General features: G+C 36.6%; 1 protein-coding gene across 2 annotated transcripts in view; it reads left to right on the top strand.

The window, feature by feature from the left end:
• Positions 1-15,875, top strand: part of LOC128015937 (guanine nucleotide-binding protein G(s) subunit alpha) — a 36,033-nt gene that overhangs the window by 15,551 nt on the left and 4,607 nt on the right. For both annotated transcript variants that reach the window (XM_052600192.1, XM_052600193.1), the window contains exons 3-9: positions 922-976; positions 1,068-1,187; positions 4,914-5,011; positions 14,542-14,596; positions 14,737-14,810; positions 15,010-15,068; positions 15,678-15,798. In XM_052600192.1, the coding sequence (XP_052456152.1) occupies positions 922-976; positions 1,068-1,187; positions 4,914-5,011; positions 14,542-14,596; positions 14,737-14,810; positions 15,010-15,068; positions 15,678-15,798 (582 nt within the window). The remainder of the gene's footprint in view (positions 1-921; positions 977-1,067; positions 1,188-4,913; positions 5,012-14,541; positions 14,597-14,736; positions 14,811-15,009; positions 15,069-15,677; positions 15,799-15,875) is intronic.

Raw genomic sequence — 15,875 nt, 5'->3', positions numbered from 1 at the left:
AACTGCTTTCTTCACGGAATCTTTGCGTTCAAATATTTCAACTCAAATCAATATTTCACTTCTAATAATTTACTTATGTGGCAGGTAGCTATGTAATAAAGGGATGATGTACATCCAGCAAGTTGTTATTGCAGAATAACCCCTGATGGGGTGATCTGGACCCCCTTACATAATCTATTCCTCGATCGGTGTAGTAAGGGTAAGAGATGACAGAAATACCACCAGGACTTTGACATAGGTTAAAATGCATGAATTAGTCCATAGAAAGATTGAGATTGCAGCATCTGGAAAAAAAAAATTCTAATTTGATGATTAGCGGGAAAAGTCAAAACAAAAGGAATTAGTAATGCTAGGGCCTGGTGGTGTATGCTGCGATAGAGAATATATTTGCACAGTTGGCGGGACAACTCTAATTTAAGCATTTTATATAGGATTCAGTTTATGTATGATCACGTGTTTCTATTTTACAACAATTTGAAGCAAATTCTGCTCATCCGGTCAGAATTCAGAGATTGAACTGTCAGTTTTATAACTGAAGTCTTTTGTTTCTAATTCCAGTCTTACATAATATTAGATTCAAATAATTTTGCATCCATTATAGTGAAGAAAATAGATGAAGTTAAATAATTCCGATGTTCCACATTTCACATGTATTCACCTCAGGATTATGCAAACAGGATTATTTAATGCTTACAAATAACCATTTAAAAATTATGTTGAATTTCTAGCAAAAAGAATTGTTGTTAATGTATTTCCATGATATAAATAACTTTATTTTGGTTTTTGGTTTGATTTCGTTTACCATATTCTCCTAAGTAGCTGTCAGTTGTTAATTCATACTGTTTAGAGCATTACAATTATTTCATTCATATTTCCTGTAAATGAATCGATCTGAAGTAACTAAGCATTATTGTTTTACAGAGAGAAAAAACAGAAAATTCAAGACATCAAGAATAATATAAAAGAAGCTATAGAGGTAAGTGTTGAAGCTTCTTGAGTTATCAAACAGTAATCAGACTTGTTAAAATGTGAACGCATTGAAATTGATCGTCTTTTTTCCTCTACAGACTATAGTGACTGCAATGTCCGTGTTGGCACCTCCAGTCCAGTTAGCTTGTCCCGCAAATAAGTTTCGAATTGATTACATCCTCAATTTAGCCAATCAGAAGGACTTTGAGTTCACATCGGTGAGTAGAAAGTTATTCTGTCAACCCCGTTTCTGAGCCTGTGTACCATCTCACTATTACGGTCCACCTTTTTAGCTGGACTTGCTAGACGTATTTAGTTAAGAAAAAATTTACATTTTAATAAAGACTGATGAAGAGTAAAAGTAAAAATGGATGAAGTGTGTTGAGTTTAGTGTGTACATCTAAATATAATAAAATAAATGTTAGGGCACCTAGTTTTTGCGCTGAGTGTTATGGATGATTGTGTCGGGCCCTGTGTGTGTTTGGATGGTTCTCCTCAGTCGTAGGGCCTTATGTGCTCTGTGCAACTATAATTAGCAGCTATTCTTTGCTTGGGGAGAACACATAGGTGAATTGAAAAAGCGCCCCACCTGAGGGAAATGTGGATGTGTGAACATGTGGCATTCATTACGACTGATTACTTGTAATAACCTCTAAACTCTCCCTTAAGAGGGCCTCACCTGAGCCACACATCTAGTCACCCAGGACCTCCCTGCTCCCTCATTACCTAAACAGGTGCATTGTGTCCAGGGAAAGAGGAGTGGAGAGACGCCCTGACCTGCGCCAGTGGGCCTGCTTAAGATTTAATTACAGATGATTCAAACTTGGTGGCCCTATGAACAAAAACAGCTCACCTGTTGGTTTAGACATTGTTTTAAATAGTTACCTGCATAATTACGTAGTCATTACTGGAATTATTAGATTACGAATACAATGAGATACATTTTTGACACCTAAAAACCGGATAGACGTACAACGACTGTTACGCAGGAAGCTGTTTTTTCTGTAAGCTACAGGATTGTCAGGAGAGCTGCGTGATTCGGAGTTGATCGTTAACTGTTAAACTTCAGAATCGAGTGCAGGAAGTGGTTCTCGTTTTAGCATTACTACAAAGAATATACTGCCCCACCCTCTCTCTCTCTCTCTCCCTCTCTCTCTCTCTCTCTCTCTCTCTCTCTCTCTCTCTCTCTCTCTTTCTCTCTCTCTCTCTCTCTTTCTCTCTCTCGGTTGCCCCAGGGTCCGCTGGGAACCAGTCTGACTAGTTGATTGTGTTGCAAGCGAGAGACAAAAATAAAAAGCAGAAGCAATTATTGACATTTATAACTCAGTCATGCCACTTTAGGATATTAAGACCCATTGAAGTTTATGGACGACAGATTATTTCAGCTATTTTTGTTTGTTACGTGGCTGAGTTGTAATATTTCCATTCATAAGCAAAAACAACGTCTGTAGCTGTGAAGCTATCGAGCGAGGAGGAAACTGGTGAAGCATATTAACATAATGATTTTAAAATGGAGAGCAAGACAGATGTAGACAAGATGGGGAATTAAAACACACATTAAACATGTTGTAAAGTTATCTTTCACTTGAAATGGTGTATGCCAGGGCTGGGCAAAGAAGCTAAAAATGTATTCCTTCTTTTTTACCGTGTCATCATACATCTCAATATTATTCATATAATAAATATGAAATGTAAAACTATATAATTTCATTTATATATTATTTTCTACAGTAAAGTGGATGCAAGAGGCAACACCATAAATAAGCCTTTTTTAATCAAGACATTATTTTTTTTCATTTATATAATGTACAGCAGTTTTAGACCCACTCTACCGCTTTAGCTACCAAAGTTTACATTTGAAGCACTCTCAATGTCTGTCTTAATGTTTTTATACTTTTTAAATACATATTCAGGGAATTAAACTGCGACCTCTTGAAATGCCATTGCGACCCTAATTTTTATTGTCGCAAATGTATCGCTGATTATTTTTGTACCTACCTTATGTTTTAGGCAATATGCTATGATTTACTATGAGCATTTATTAAAACAGAAATGTGTATTTTAAGAATACGTTTTATAACGTGCTCTGAGCATTCAACACATCAAGCTGGTTTCAGCCCCACAGTAACTGAAATAAACGCATGTGCCACAAGGATAGTGTAGTTCCCTGATATTGTTCATACATTGCTTAATTGAAAACTCTTAAATATTCTTAATATTGCCCAGCATGTTGTAGAAAAATGTTTTTATAGCTTCAAACTGTTTATCCACTGAAAACTATTGTTTTACATGCCACGCTTATGTTATTTCACTGACGCATCTGGTAAAGTGAACATTCCATAAATACCAATCATTATTTTACAGCAGCTTCCGCTTCACATTTCACGTTTGTTTAAAATATGTGTATTACATAATATTTTTTATACAAGTTCATTTTTTCATTGTTTTTGCTTATTGCTGATAAATTTTTTAAAATATAATTAAGGCCTAATTTTAATATTTGTTGTAAATCAGGTAATAAGAATGAATTTATTTTCAACAAAATATTTGCTTGCATAATATCATATGCAAGATGGTGTCTAATATATTACATTTACATTTATGCATTTAACAGACGCTTTTATACAATGCGACGTACAGTACATTCAGGCTGTACAAATATATATTTTTTAATCATTATGTGTGTTCCCTGGGAATTGATTGAACCCACAACCTTTTGCATTGCTAATGCAATGCTCTACCACTGAGCCACAGGAACCTGTTACAAAAATTCAGATACCCACAAAAAAATGTTTTTAAGGTAAGAGCAATGAAAACTGGTGGGTGGCAGGATTCTCAAGTGTGTGGCTCTTGTCCTACACATTTAAAAGCGTAGTGGCACTCCTTTTTAAAAGAGCTGTGCCAAATTGAACGCTACCATTTCTAAGCACAACAACAAAGATCAAGTGAGACAAAGCCCTGTTCCCTGTCGGGACCACGGGCCGGTCCTCCTTTGTCCCGTGCAGTGTACACCAACCCGTTTGGTGTTCAGGTTCGTGCCACCACGTATAAACAGCTCTGCAAGGTGTGTCCCGCTTCATGTTGTATTGGCTCAGATTGGAAGTTTTTCATTTCAAAGGCTCATTCATGCTTCACCATCACATCTGGATTGCAGTGGGCGGTCAGAATCATTTAGTTCTGTCTTGAACTCCATAAATGTGCCTTTTGTTATACATGAACAGCGTACGTTGTTTGGTGTTTATGTATGTAATCAGAAAGGAGACAGCAGAAGAGCTGAGGTGATGTGTATGATGTTAATATCTACCACCACGTTGTCCTATACAGCTTGCAAAATACATTTTATTTGGCTTTATCTTATTTTTTTCCTTTTGAAGATGCAGAGTTTATCTATGTTTGTTCCCTCATGGCCTCTATTGTTCATCAAGAGTTGATGAAATCCTAAATCAGACACAGGATTCCTCCTTTGGGTTTGAAAATGATCATTTTTTAGTAGTAAACACCTTGTGATGTGTACACAGACACAAGTCATTTCTCATTTGAAAAACAACATCGTTTGTCCCCAATAATTCTATACCATTTATTTTTGATCATCATTGTTCAGTTGAAATCTGAAAATCGACACTAGACTCCTTCATGTTAGTAGAGCCATTGAGAAATTTATATCATTTTATTGAATCTGAATTTTAACCAGAATCCTAGGATCCTTGCATCCAGAAATCTCAAATTAAATTCCCGATTGGTTCTCCAGAATCTGTGATGGACCAATCAGTGGTTTAAAATAAATGATTAAATTGATACAGGTTGTCATGCACTAAAGAGTCCGAGCAAAACTCATAAACATGCAATAAAAAATGGTAGCCAAACTACAGAGGTGTAAAAGATTTGCCTGGATTCCGACAGCTAGTTTATGGTTTTTTCCTCTCTTCCACTTGTCTTCCCAACAGGAATTTTATGAACACACAAAGACCCTGTGGCAGGATGAAGGGGTGAGAGCTTGCTTCGAAAGATCCAATGAATATCAACTGATCGACTGTGCACAGTAGTGAGTATTTGGTTTCTTTTACATGCTGGGTTTGAGCTGCATTTTAATTGTGTGAAATTCTTAGTATTTGAACATTAAAGCTTTGGAATGTTCTTCTACTTGTTGGTCAGATCGGATGCACTCGACTTGCTTTACTTCTTTGTGTGACTTTCGTAGCACGTTGCATGTTTCGGACTGATTTATGCATTCAAGAGGGAGGGAAATAGAAATGCGATGAGTGCTAGACAGATAGATGTTTTCAGAAGTCACGGAGGTATGAATGTTGGGTATAGACTGAAAGGTTTCCTGCATTGTGGCGCATATGTGTGTGTGTGTCCTGTCTTCTCACACAGTCACTGGTAGTTGTTGTGGATCAGACGCTGGCCTGAGCCGTTTAGACCGGAAGTGGCCCCCCCTCCACTGCTCCCCACTGCACGCTTATGTAAACGTAGAGCGGAGAAAGAGAGAGAGAGAGCTATTTTTAACTCCCTGGTTCACTCACTTGCAGCAGAAGGAGATGGTTTGAGAGAGGCAATCTGTGTTGCAAATAATGCATCTCTCCTTTGGAAGGAAAAAAATGAGCTTGGAGTGATAATGGTGACTACTTGTGAGGGTTTGGAGGGCAACTCCCAAACTTCCAGACTGCAAAGAGGGACGGAGGAGAATGACAGTGCTGTTTCGAGCGCGTACACACGTTCAGCAAGAAACCAGCGTCGTCAAGCACTCGTCCTGTTATGAGCTCATTTTTCTGTCTGAGCATTTTCAAGGCTCTTCCTGTCACATGGCCAGGTGTCCATATTGAACGTGTGCATGCGTGCATGCATTCGTGTTTTCATTCATCTCTGTTTCTTTGTACCTTCGAGACACACAGCAGTATTGTGAGCTCAATAATGTTATCGAGACTGGCTACGCAAGTGTGAAAAAAATACTGATGTATCGCAGTTCATCCCGCAACCTTTTTTTTGACTAATTCTCTTCATCCATCAGCTATCTAATGGCTGAGAGGGAAAAAAAAGAATAGATTCATTAAGGTTATGCTGTTTTCAGAGTAGGCCAGTGTATGTATTACTGAAGTAAGCTAACTGTGCTTCTAAAAGCTTTCTTTATTTTTGTAAGCTAGAGAATAAGAAACGTTTACTTGGTTGTAGTGTTCTTAGGGCAAACAATATTTTCTTTTATGGCGTTTTCTCTGTTTTCATACACTAAAGAAATGTTGTATTCCTCCTTTTTTGCATTTTGTTTGCATAAATTCAGTGTCCTCAGAAAAGAAGCATTTTATATTTCCCTAAACCTTCCAATTCCATATATTTCCATGAAACAGAAATGTTGTGTTCCTTCCTGCTAGAATTTTGTAAATGCAAATCAAGTTTTTAATTCCTGACAAAGGTCTCATGACTGAAATGTTTGTATTTTTGCTCTTTTGCATTTTTTTTTGCATTAGTTTAATCAGTGTATTGAGAAAATAATAAATGTTCTTTTGATGGTTTTTTTTTGTGCTTCATGTATGTATGTGTGTGTGTATGTGTATTTTATGTACAATATAATATTACAATTTGCAAATGCAAATCAAGTGCATGGAATGTGTGTTTTTTTATTATATTTTTTTCTTTATTCCTGACAAAGGTTTCATGACTGAAATGTTGTTACATCAGTAAATATTGGCTATCTTGCTGGCTACAGCAGAATGCAGCATTTTTTTCTTTAGCACTATTTCCTGTATCAAGCACACCTGCCTGCAACTATATAGGTGTGCAAGAAGTGTTTAAATAGAGAAAACAAAGACATTTTTCTTTAGGGTAATGTTATTACAGAAAGCATGCGTGTTTAATGTGGACAGTTATTTCTTTGAGCTTTCTATATTTTTGTAAAGCAAAGGAATATTTTTAGGGATTTCAGAGAAAAGAAAAAGAAACAACAGAACTTTCTACATTTGTAAACCAGAGAAGCGTTATTTTACTGCATTATTTCCTGTGCATGGAGCTGAAAAACTCATTAGGGTTATGCTGTTTTCAGAAAAATAATTTCTATCTATACCATTTTCTCAATACCGCACACACACTTCTGTAAGTTTGCAATGCAAATGTCATTCTAAACCCCAGTTAAATGGCAGTGTCAGTGCAGGGCTCCAGACTACAACTAAAACACACACAAAAAAAAGCGAGTGATATTTTTGCTGAGATCGCCACTGGCTCTAAATATTCATGTAATGACTTTTGCATGTAATGCCTTTTTTTCCTGCTTGTTTTGCGATCACATCTTTTGGTATGTTGATTTAATAAACTGAGATGATGCGCTTTAGTTTTACTGGGGAAACAAAAAAAGACTTTCAAACAGTCCTCACTCCTCACACAAGTGTTGAAGGAACACCTGCTAAAAGAGCAGGCTCCAGTTGTGGCAGCATAAGAGCGATTGAAAATGACAGAGACGTGCGCAGTAAAAGTGCAAAAAAGCAGTGTCTATTTTGTGCACAACTTGAACAAACTACAACAGGTAAAGCAGGTTAACAATATTGTTAACATTTCTTGTTTATGATCAATACTATACTTATTAAGCTCTTCAGTCTATATGCGGTGTTCTTTTCATGTCTGAATTTCATATTATTGGTGCCTAATTTAGTTTCTTATAAGAGCCAGTGGGTCCTTAAGTGATTTTTTTTTTTTTTTTTTTTTTTGTCTGGAGCCCTGCAGTTTTACTGATTGGACGATCACAGCATGCAACCTGTTTACATGGCTTTTCTATCGTCCGTTATCCTGTCAGTTAAAAAATGTCGCCCCGTAGGTTCTCTTTGGCTGGTTTCATAGCTAATGGCACATTTACTGACAGTGTCTGGATATGCCACTTTTGGATGATACAAACTTTTCTGTAAATCACAAAAATGTACACTTCTCTACGAGATGCTATTGATGCAGAACGGAGAGTCGCAATTGCATTGTGGTGCCTAACAACCAATGCAGAGCACAGGAGCATTGCTCAACTCTTTGGAGCTGGGATTTCCACAGTTTGCCCTGTGGTTCATCAGGTTCACTACTTCTAACATATGTTAAACTGCTTAGAAATAGACCAAATGAGACCTAGAAGGGTAAAACATTTGTGATGAATGAAGAATGTAGCAGCTGGTCCAACAGTTTACCTATTTCAGATAAACTGTATATCCAACTCTTGCACGTGTCTGTTGCATAAGCCACTAATATTTCTGGCTAAAAAAATGCCCCTCAGAAAGTCCCTGCTGGCGAGGTAGTACTTTTTCAAGGTTCCGGAACTTTCGGGGGCCGGGACTTGGGCGCTAAACATCCTAATTGGTTGAGTTCACGCAGCACTGTGATTTCAACCACCATTTATTCGGATCATTTTTATAATATTACTGCTATTGTGTCATGAAATGTAAAGTGTTTCAGGCGAGAATGTAGTTGTTTAAAACTAAAAATAGTGCCTATTTAAAATATATTTCGCTGATTTCGGAGACGTGAGCTCCACGCAATCAGTTGGAGCTCAGAAATCATGTATTCGCCGGGAGCATCCTCACCTCGGCTAGACCTTCTGATATGTGCCGCTGGCTCTGATGTCTCTTTAGTGGTTAAACATAAGATATAATTCGTTTTGGGTAAATCTAACAGGTAATCTTTGGTCTGTATTCAATTTATCTATATGTTAAAATTAAAATAAAAAAGGCAAATTGATATAATATTTTGTTTCATTGTAATGACTGTATATATACGCATTTCTCTTAACTAAGTACATTTCTACAGCTATTATTATGTTTAAATGAAAAACAAGAGGCAGTGGTATTTGATATCCTTTTTCATTTTATTGTAAATGTACAGTGAGGATGTTGTCAAGTACGCTGCTGTTTGCAGAATTACCGGATTTGCGTCGTCGTGGACATCACACTCCCGAGTCGAATGCGCAAAGTCCGAACTACTGAGGATGCATGTCCCAAATGTGAGGACTAAGTATTGAGAAACGCACGCAGACCTACGTCACAAGACTATTTGCCTAATCTTCCCGGTACTTAACACCGTGGTGGAAACACAGAAAGCAACAGGTCTCAGGGAGAAACTAGTTCCTGGGTAAAAAAAGTTCCTGGTACAATTGTTCCGGGTAATTTCAGTGGAAACGCGGCAATAGCTAACCAGCCATTCATTGATATCCAGCATTGGCTAATTTGTCAGTCAACTCCTTAAATACTGTGCAATTATTTAATTTGTCTTGAACAGACTTTAACTTAAAAATCATTTCCTCATCACTCCAATTGAAATTTTTTCAGTGGTTTGACATTTATTTTTTCCTAAAACTATGTATTGTTTACCCAAAGTGCAGTTCGTGTTAGCAATGGGATGAGCCACGCTGTTCAGTTTCTGATTGGTTGTCTGTTGCCAAGCATCCAGCAGTAACGTTCTAGCTCCGCTCCATTTCACACTGTACAAGGTTGGCACCGCAGTGTGGGCTAACCCTTCTTCTAACTTACATGTGTGAAATGTTCCTTCACCCAGGGTTAAAAGCTGTGTTTAGAACGACGATAACCCAGGGATAAACTCCCTTGAGAGAGAACAAAGATTTACCACTTTATATAATATTTCTATTTTTCTGAAACCAAAGAAGTACTTTCTTGAATGTGTGATCGGGGGGGTAAGATGGTTTCATTAACAGACAACAAAATACACCAAGGTTTTTTTTTTTTTTTGTAAACCAGATAAACGTAGCATTCTTGCTTGTCCCACAGTTCCTAAACGTAAGCCCAGAACACGGAGAAAGAAAATTCCTAAACTATCCGCCATGTTTCTTTCTTTCTTTCTCTCTCTCTCTCTCTCTTTTCTTCCTCCATCCCTCTTTTTCAAAACCAGACCTGTTTTTTTTTCTCTCATTCTCTCTTTTTGCTCTGGCCTTTCTCCACCTTTCCCTCCTCCCTCTCTCTCTCTCTCTCTCTCTCGCTCTTGCTTCACTCCCCCTGTCTTTCTTTCTCTCTTCACTCTTTCTTTCTCTTTCTGTCTGTCTCTCCCTCTCTGGCCTCTCTCCAGTCACACAAGATTTGGAGCTGATAGTCTATTTATAGCGCCTGTGGTTCTGTCGCTATGACAACCGAGCTGGAGGCCAGGGCGCCAGGGAGCTATTTTTGGAGCGCCGCTGTAATGTCAGACACAGCCTTCTCTCTTTTCTTTCTCTCCCACTGCTCCCTCTCTTTCAGTTTCTACTGCTTCCTTACTCTAGCATTGCAAACTTAGAGAAGTGTGTGTGCGTTATCGAGAAAATGCTATCGATTAATTCATAATTTAACAATATTTGAAGAGATAAATATAGCTAACTTTAAAAAAAAAAAATTACAAGTTGCATTTTGTTTTTTTTAAATGCTGAACTTCAGATCTGGATGATTTTTTTGGGATGTCATGTTTTATTTTTTTAACAGAGATTAAATAAAAACAGACACGACCATTGCAACAACAACTACTTTAAACAATAAGCGTTTGTTGTTTAACGCCGCTGTTGTTTCTGAAAGGTTTGCCGTTAGATATCCTCTGTACCGTATCGTGCCACACACACACACACACACACACACGGCTCACACTGAGCCTAAACAGCCAGAAGCTGCCTAATCCACACTCTTAATACTTTACTGTTAACCAGATGAGCTGTAACATTAACCAGATTAGTAAGCGATGAGGATATTATCAGCTTTTCCATGCTAATACACCATGGTTCACTCTTCTCACTGTGAAAAGTTTATTCTCTTTGTATGTTTTTTTTTTCCCCTCCTTGGCTTTTCTTGTTTATCTACAAAATGAAATTGCTTTATTTTTTTATTTTATGCTTTATAGAAAAAACATAGTTTTTTTTTTTAGTATTCGTATTTATTTCTACTTGATGTTAAATGCTCTGTTGTGGTCCGTTGTAAATGTAAATATTTTAGTTTTTCATTATTAATAATAATAATAATAGGACTCCATTGTTTAGTTGAAGAAATGTTTGAATTTGAATTTAGCTTTTTATATAAAACATATTGTAAATAGTTAATACATTTGTTGAAAATGCATTTGTTGACTCCAGATCACTTCAACGTAACATACTTGTTAAAAAGATTGTTTAAAAAACTGATCATAATTAATTGCTGATTATCAGTAAAGACTTCATTAGTTTTTTTTTGTAACTTGGTTTACTTAGTTTGTATAACTTTGTTTAAAGAGAGCAGCATTTATGGGTAAATGTTTTCTGATATTTTTGGCGTTTAAACAGTGTTTTGAATTTGTGTTTGCGAGTTTGATGAACAAAGTGGATATGTAATTCAAAAACCACATTTTCAGAGAACTGTGCCTTTCGAGTTGGAAAAGTGTAAATACTGCAATTTAGTAAGAAGCAATATTATGTGTAGTAATCGTAATTAAGTAGTTATATCCAACCATACATTGCTGCAATATTATTGATACCATCTTAATGATTTAATATTTTTACAAGTAGTATAAAAAAAGAAAAAAAGAAATTCACTTACCATATTGTTAGCAGTCAAGAAAGGAGGAATACAGTTACTTTGGGTGGTGTTTAGGAAGGTGCAATACTGAAGGTAATAATAAAGCAATTTGATCCATCAGAAATCTGAGATTTTAATAATTGTGCTTTTAATACTAATTCTTAATGGGCAATATTTCAGGGCTATATTTTGAAGGTAAAGTTAGTTGATGGGACGTATGATGGATAAAAATTGTAATCTTTTTATGATTTTTTTGTGTCTGCACTTTTACTTGCTTCACTTACATTTTACTGCAGTGATTTGTAAGGCTGTGCAAATAATCGAATGCTATTTATCATGTGCATCTGGTCAGTAAAGCTGGTTCTGTGATTAGAAGTAAATCTCTTGCTTTCAAATGGAGCGGCATTTACTGCATGGAGCTGTAGTTATCTGACAAGCTACGCAACATTGCGTTCATTATCGCCAATGTATCGCATTATAATTGCATTTGACTATTTGCACAGCACTAGTGATTTGTTTTAAGTGTGAGCTGAATACTTTAATAAATAAAGGGACCTGAACAGAAATTCTGTGTACGGCAAGTCATATGACTCATGTGATACGGTGTGTGTGGCCAGACCATCCATTTACTGCTTGAAGTGTTTTTACTTTGTTTTTTTGTGTTTTTTAAATTGAAGTTGGTGCCTAATCATATCTGCACTGCACGCTTAGAACAACTCAAAATAAAATTTATATGCACTAATATCCATATATATTTTTTTAAGACTTTTAGCATCTATCCCAAACTTTCGAGCGCATTTTCAAAGTCTGCTATACACTGTTCCAAACTAAAACCTCTGCAACTGTTGGCAGACATTGACACGCAACTAGAATTTCATGAACTTCCTGCCGTGCGGCCGTTTGAATTCTAGAATTCCACTTGTGTTGAGGCTGGATTTGGAATGCAGGCCTAAATATACTCGGTCACAGCTATAGCTGTCTCTTCTGCTTGGCATTACGACACGGGAGGCTGTATGCGTTCTCAACTATTGTACCCAGAGGGGCATGAGTTGTATTATGTCTGTCCAGTGGACTGGGCTATTGTTGGAATCGTTCTATTAATAGGAAGAAAGGCAATAATTGAGATGTGGTGTTAGACAACAGCCATAACACAACTGTCTGTGCAAGTCTCACCCATCTGTCTGTCTGCATTTTATTCTGTCCGTCTTTCATCGTTTGCTTGGTTTTATTTCTGTCCATGCCCCCTCTTTCATGTGATGTGCCACACGTTCATTTGTGTGGCCTGCTGTGCGTGTTGTATGCATGCACATGAACACACTAGTGTAGTGTGTGCATGCTGCTGTGTGTGGGACCTACAGCCTTGCTGTCACATTTCAACCCTGTATGTCACATTCCTGTTGGACAGGAGGGATGCACATGCGTGTCAGGCCTGCACATATCTCTCGCTTTCTCTCTGATTCCCTCATGCTTTGATTTAGGTGTTACTCTTTTGCAGATGTTTGTGAAGAATTTTAATGATTTTAAATATAGTTCCTTAATTATTCTTTTAGTAATTTTGGAGATGAAGATTGGAGATTCATTGGTCTTTTTAAATAACTAATTAATAAAAGTAAATTGTTCTGAATAACATTTGATAAAATATGAATTTTATAAACATTATTGTACTTATTTGATATCATATTCTGATATTATTCTAATAAAATTCATATAAATAAAACTTACATGATACACACACACACACACATATAAATAAAAATTTAAGTTAAAGGTAAACTATTTGATTGTTTTATGGTGTTAGTTCTGAGTGAGATATTTCAGTGTATTCTCATGTTAAATATTAATATATATTGTAGAAGTTTTATGTATTTTATATATAAGATTTGTATACTTTTATGAATAGTAATATTTTACAATTATAAAACTAAAATGTAAAAAATTGGAGCCAGTTCTGAATGAGAAGCATTTTGATGTAATCTGATTATATATATTTAAGCAGTTTTATTCATATAGGTTATATATATTTGTAAATCGTAATATTTTAACATTTAAAAAATAAATTCCAAATAATATTAAAGTTAAGGGTCAAATAGTTATTATAGAAAGAATATTATGTTATATTATATGGTCTCCTGATTATTTAGTGTCAACATGGACATAGTTATAAATCGTATTCCTATGATGATCTATAAAAAATTCAGCCAGTTCCGAATGAGAAGCGTTTCTTTGGGCACATTGATTTTTATTAGTCATGCTTTCTGCATATGTTTGTTTCTGATGAGCGTCTTTAAGATCTCAGTTAAAGAAGCAGTAGGCGAGGTCGAGCCGTCCCACCATCTTGCAGCCGTTTTTCACCGAATAGCAGCTTGTCTAAGACGGCGTTTCTTGATCCCTCTCCCTCCCTCCCTCCCTCCCTCTGTTTCGCCCTCTCTTCCCCTCTGTTTCCTCCCACTAGAGCCGATCCATTGACTAGAGCAGTGTCTGACGGAGCGCTCTCTGATCACTATGACTCAGAACCCTGCCTGCTTTGATCTCCACACAATCATGCGCCACCTGCTGGCTGATTTCGAAGCTGCAGATTGTGTCAGCTGCCTTTTTTTCACCTCCATGGCTGACTTGTGTCATGTGGTGATTTGAAAATGTGTGTGTGAAAGTTTTGCTGTTGCTAACCGGGGCTGTGTAAAATCTGTAAATGCAGGAATTTTTATTCATAATTAACTTTTGAACATGGGCTTTTCAACAATTTTTCAAATTATTACTAGGGATAGACAGTATGACAAGTCTTAACTGCGTGAATAATTTTGGAGCAAGCTAACATTATAGCACAATATGGTTTATAAATGAAGTAGCCCTGTGGTTATGCCTTTTTAGGTATGCTTTAGAGATGTAAGGTGATTGTCCAGAGATGACTAAACTTTGGGCTGTGCATAACATTTTTTAATATTCCTTGTCTTGGAATAAATCCAGCTCTCTGTCATCACATTACTCGGGTGTTTAATTGCATCTCTTAAATAAGTCTTACCCTATTAATTAAAAAGAAGTGTTGTGACGTACTGGACAGTTGTTAATGTTATTTCTCTTTCTTTTTTTCTCCAAGTTTCCTGGACAGGATTGACACTGTGAAACAGAGCGACTATACTCCCACTGATCAGGTGTGTACATATCCACATGAAGGGATTCAGACATTGATACTGAAGTGTGTATCTCTGGGAGCCCTGTTATTTAAGAGGAATCGTTCTCTTATTGTGTCTGATTTTAAAAGTGTCTTTTTATTGTTGCCTCTTTCTCTCAGGACTTGCTCAGATGCAGAGTTCTGACTTCTGGGATATTTGAGACCAGATTCCAAGTGGACAAAGTTAATTTTCAGTGAGTTTGACCGAGAGGCCTTCATGAAACTTTTCACAGATTCACAGTGTATACGTTTGCATGTATTTTCATAACCAGCCTCAATCATTTTCACAAATTAATAGTCATTATAAGTGCTTGATTTGAACAAGACCATGTCAAACTGTCTGTTGCTGCCTAACTGATGAGTTTATTCTTTTTTTTTTTTTTTTTTCTGCAGTATGTTTGATGTTGGCGGACAGAGAGACGAACGCAGAAAATGGATCCAGTGTTTTAATGGTAAATGTGGTGCTTTTATTTAATATTATTAATAATAATGTTAATAATGACAGTTAATAATGGCTTTTGAATGCTATCAAAGGGAAGTTATAATTTTATAATAATGTAAAATACAGTTTAATTGTACATGCAGTTGAATAATGTTAAATTCATAATGCACAAAAAATATTTATAAGGTTATTAGTCTGGCCAATATGTTGGTTTACCGTATTTTCCGGACTATAAGTTGCACTTTTTTTTCATAGTTTGGCTGGTCCCGCGACTTATAGTCAGGTGCGACTTATTTATCAAAATTAATTTGACATGAACCAAGAGAAATGAACTAACAGTAAACATTACCGTCTACGACATAGAGCGCCCTCTCGCGGAAGTAGACGGTAATGTTTTCTCTTGGTTGTAAATAAATGCGACTTATAGTCCGGTACGACTTATATATGTTTTTTCCTCGTCATGACGTATATTTGGACTGATGCGACTTATACTCAGGTGCGACTTATAGTCCGAAAAATATGGTATTTAATTTCTTGTAATTTAAGGAATAGTGTTATGATGGATTGTTTGCGTTGCTTGTTTAAAGTGTACTCTAAAACCCTTTCTCTCTTGTTACAGATGTGACTGCTATCATATTTGTGGTAGCCAGCAGCAGTTATAACATGGTGCTCAGAGAGGACAATCAGACCAACAGACTCCAGGAGGCACTAAACCTGTTCAAGAACATCTGGAATAACAGGTACCCTTTGGACGCCTAAAACACACTTACACATGTAAAAAGATGAGGGCTTAATGGGAGCATACTACTGTGCCACT

Source organism: Carassius gibelio, chromosome A6, assembly GCF_023724105.1.
Source record: "Carassius gibelio isolate Cgi1373 ecotype wild population from Czech Republic chromosome A6, carGib1.2-hapl.c, whole genome shotgun sequence".
NCBI classification, from domain to species: domain Eukaryota; kingdom Metazoa; phylum Chordata; class Actinopteri; order Cypriniformes; family Cyprinidae; genus Carassius; species Carassius gibelio.
The sequence above is the reverse complement of the archived record's forward strand: the minus strand, read 5'-3'. Positions and strand labels throughout refer to the sequence as shown.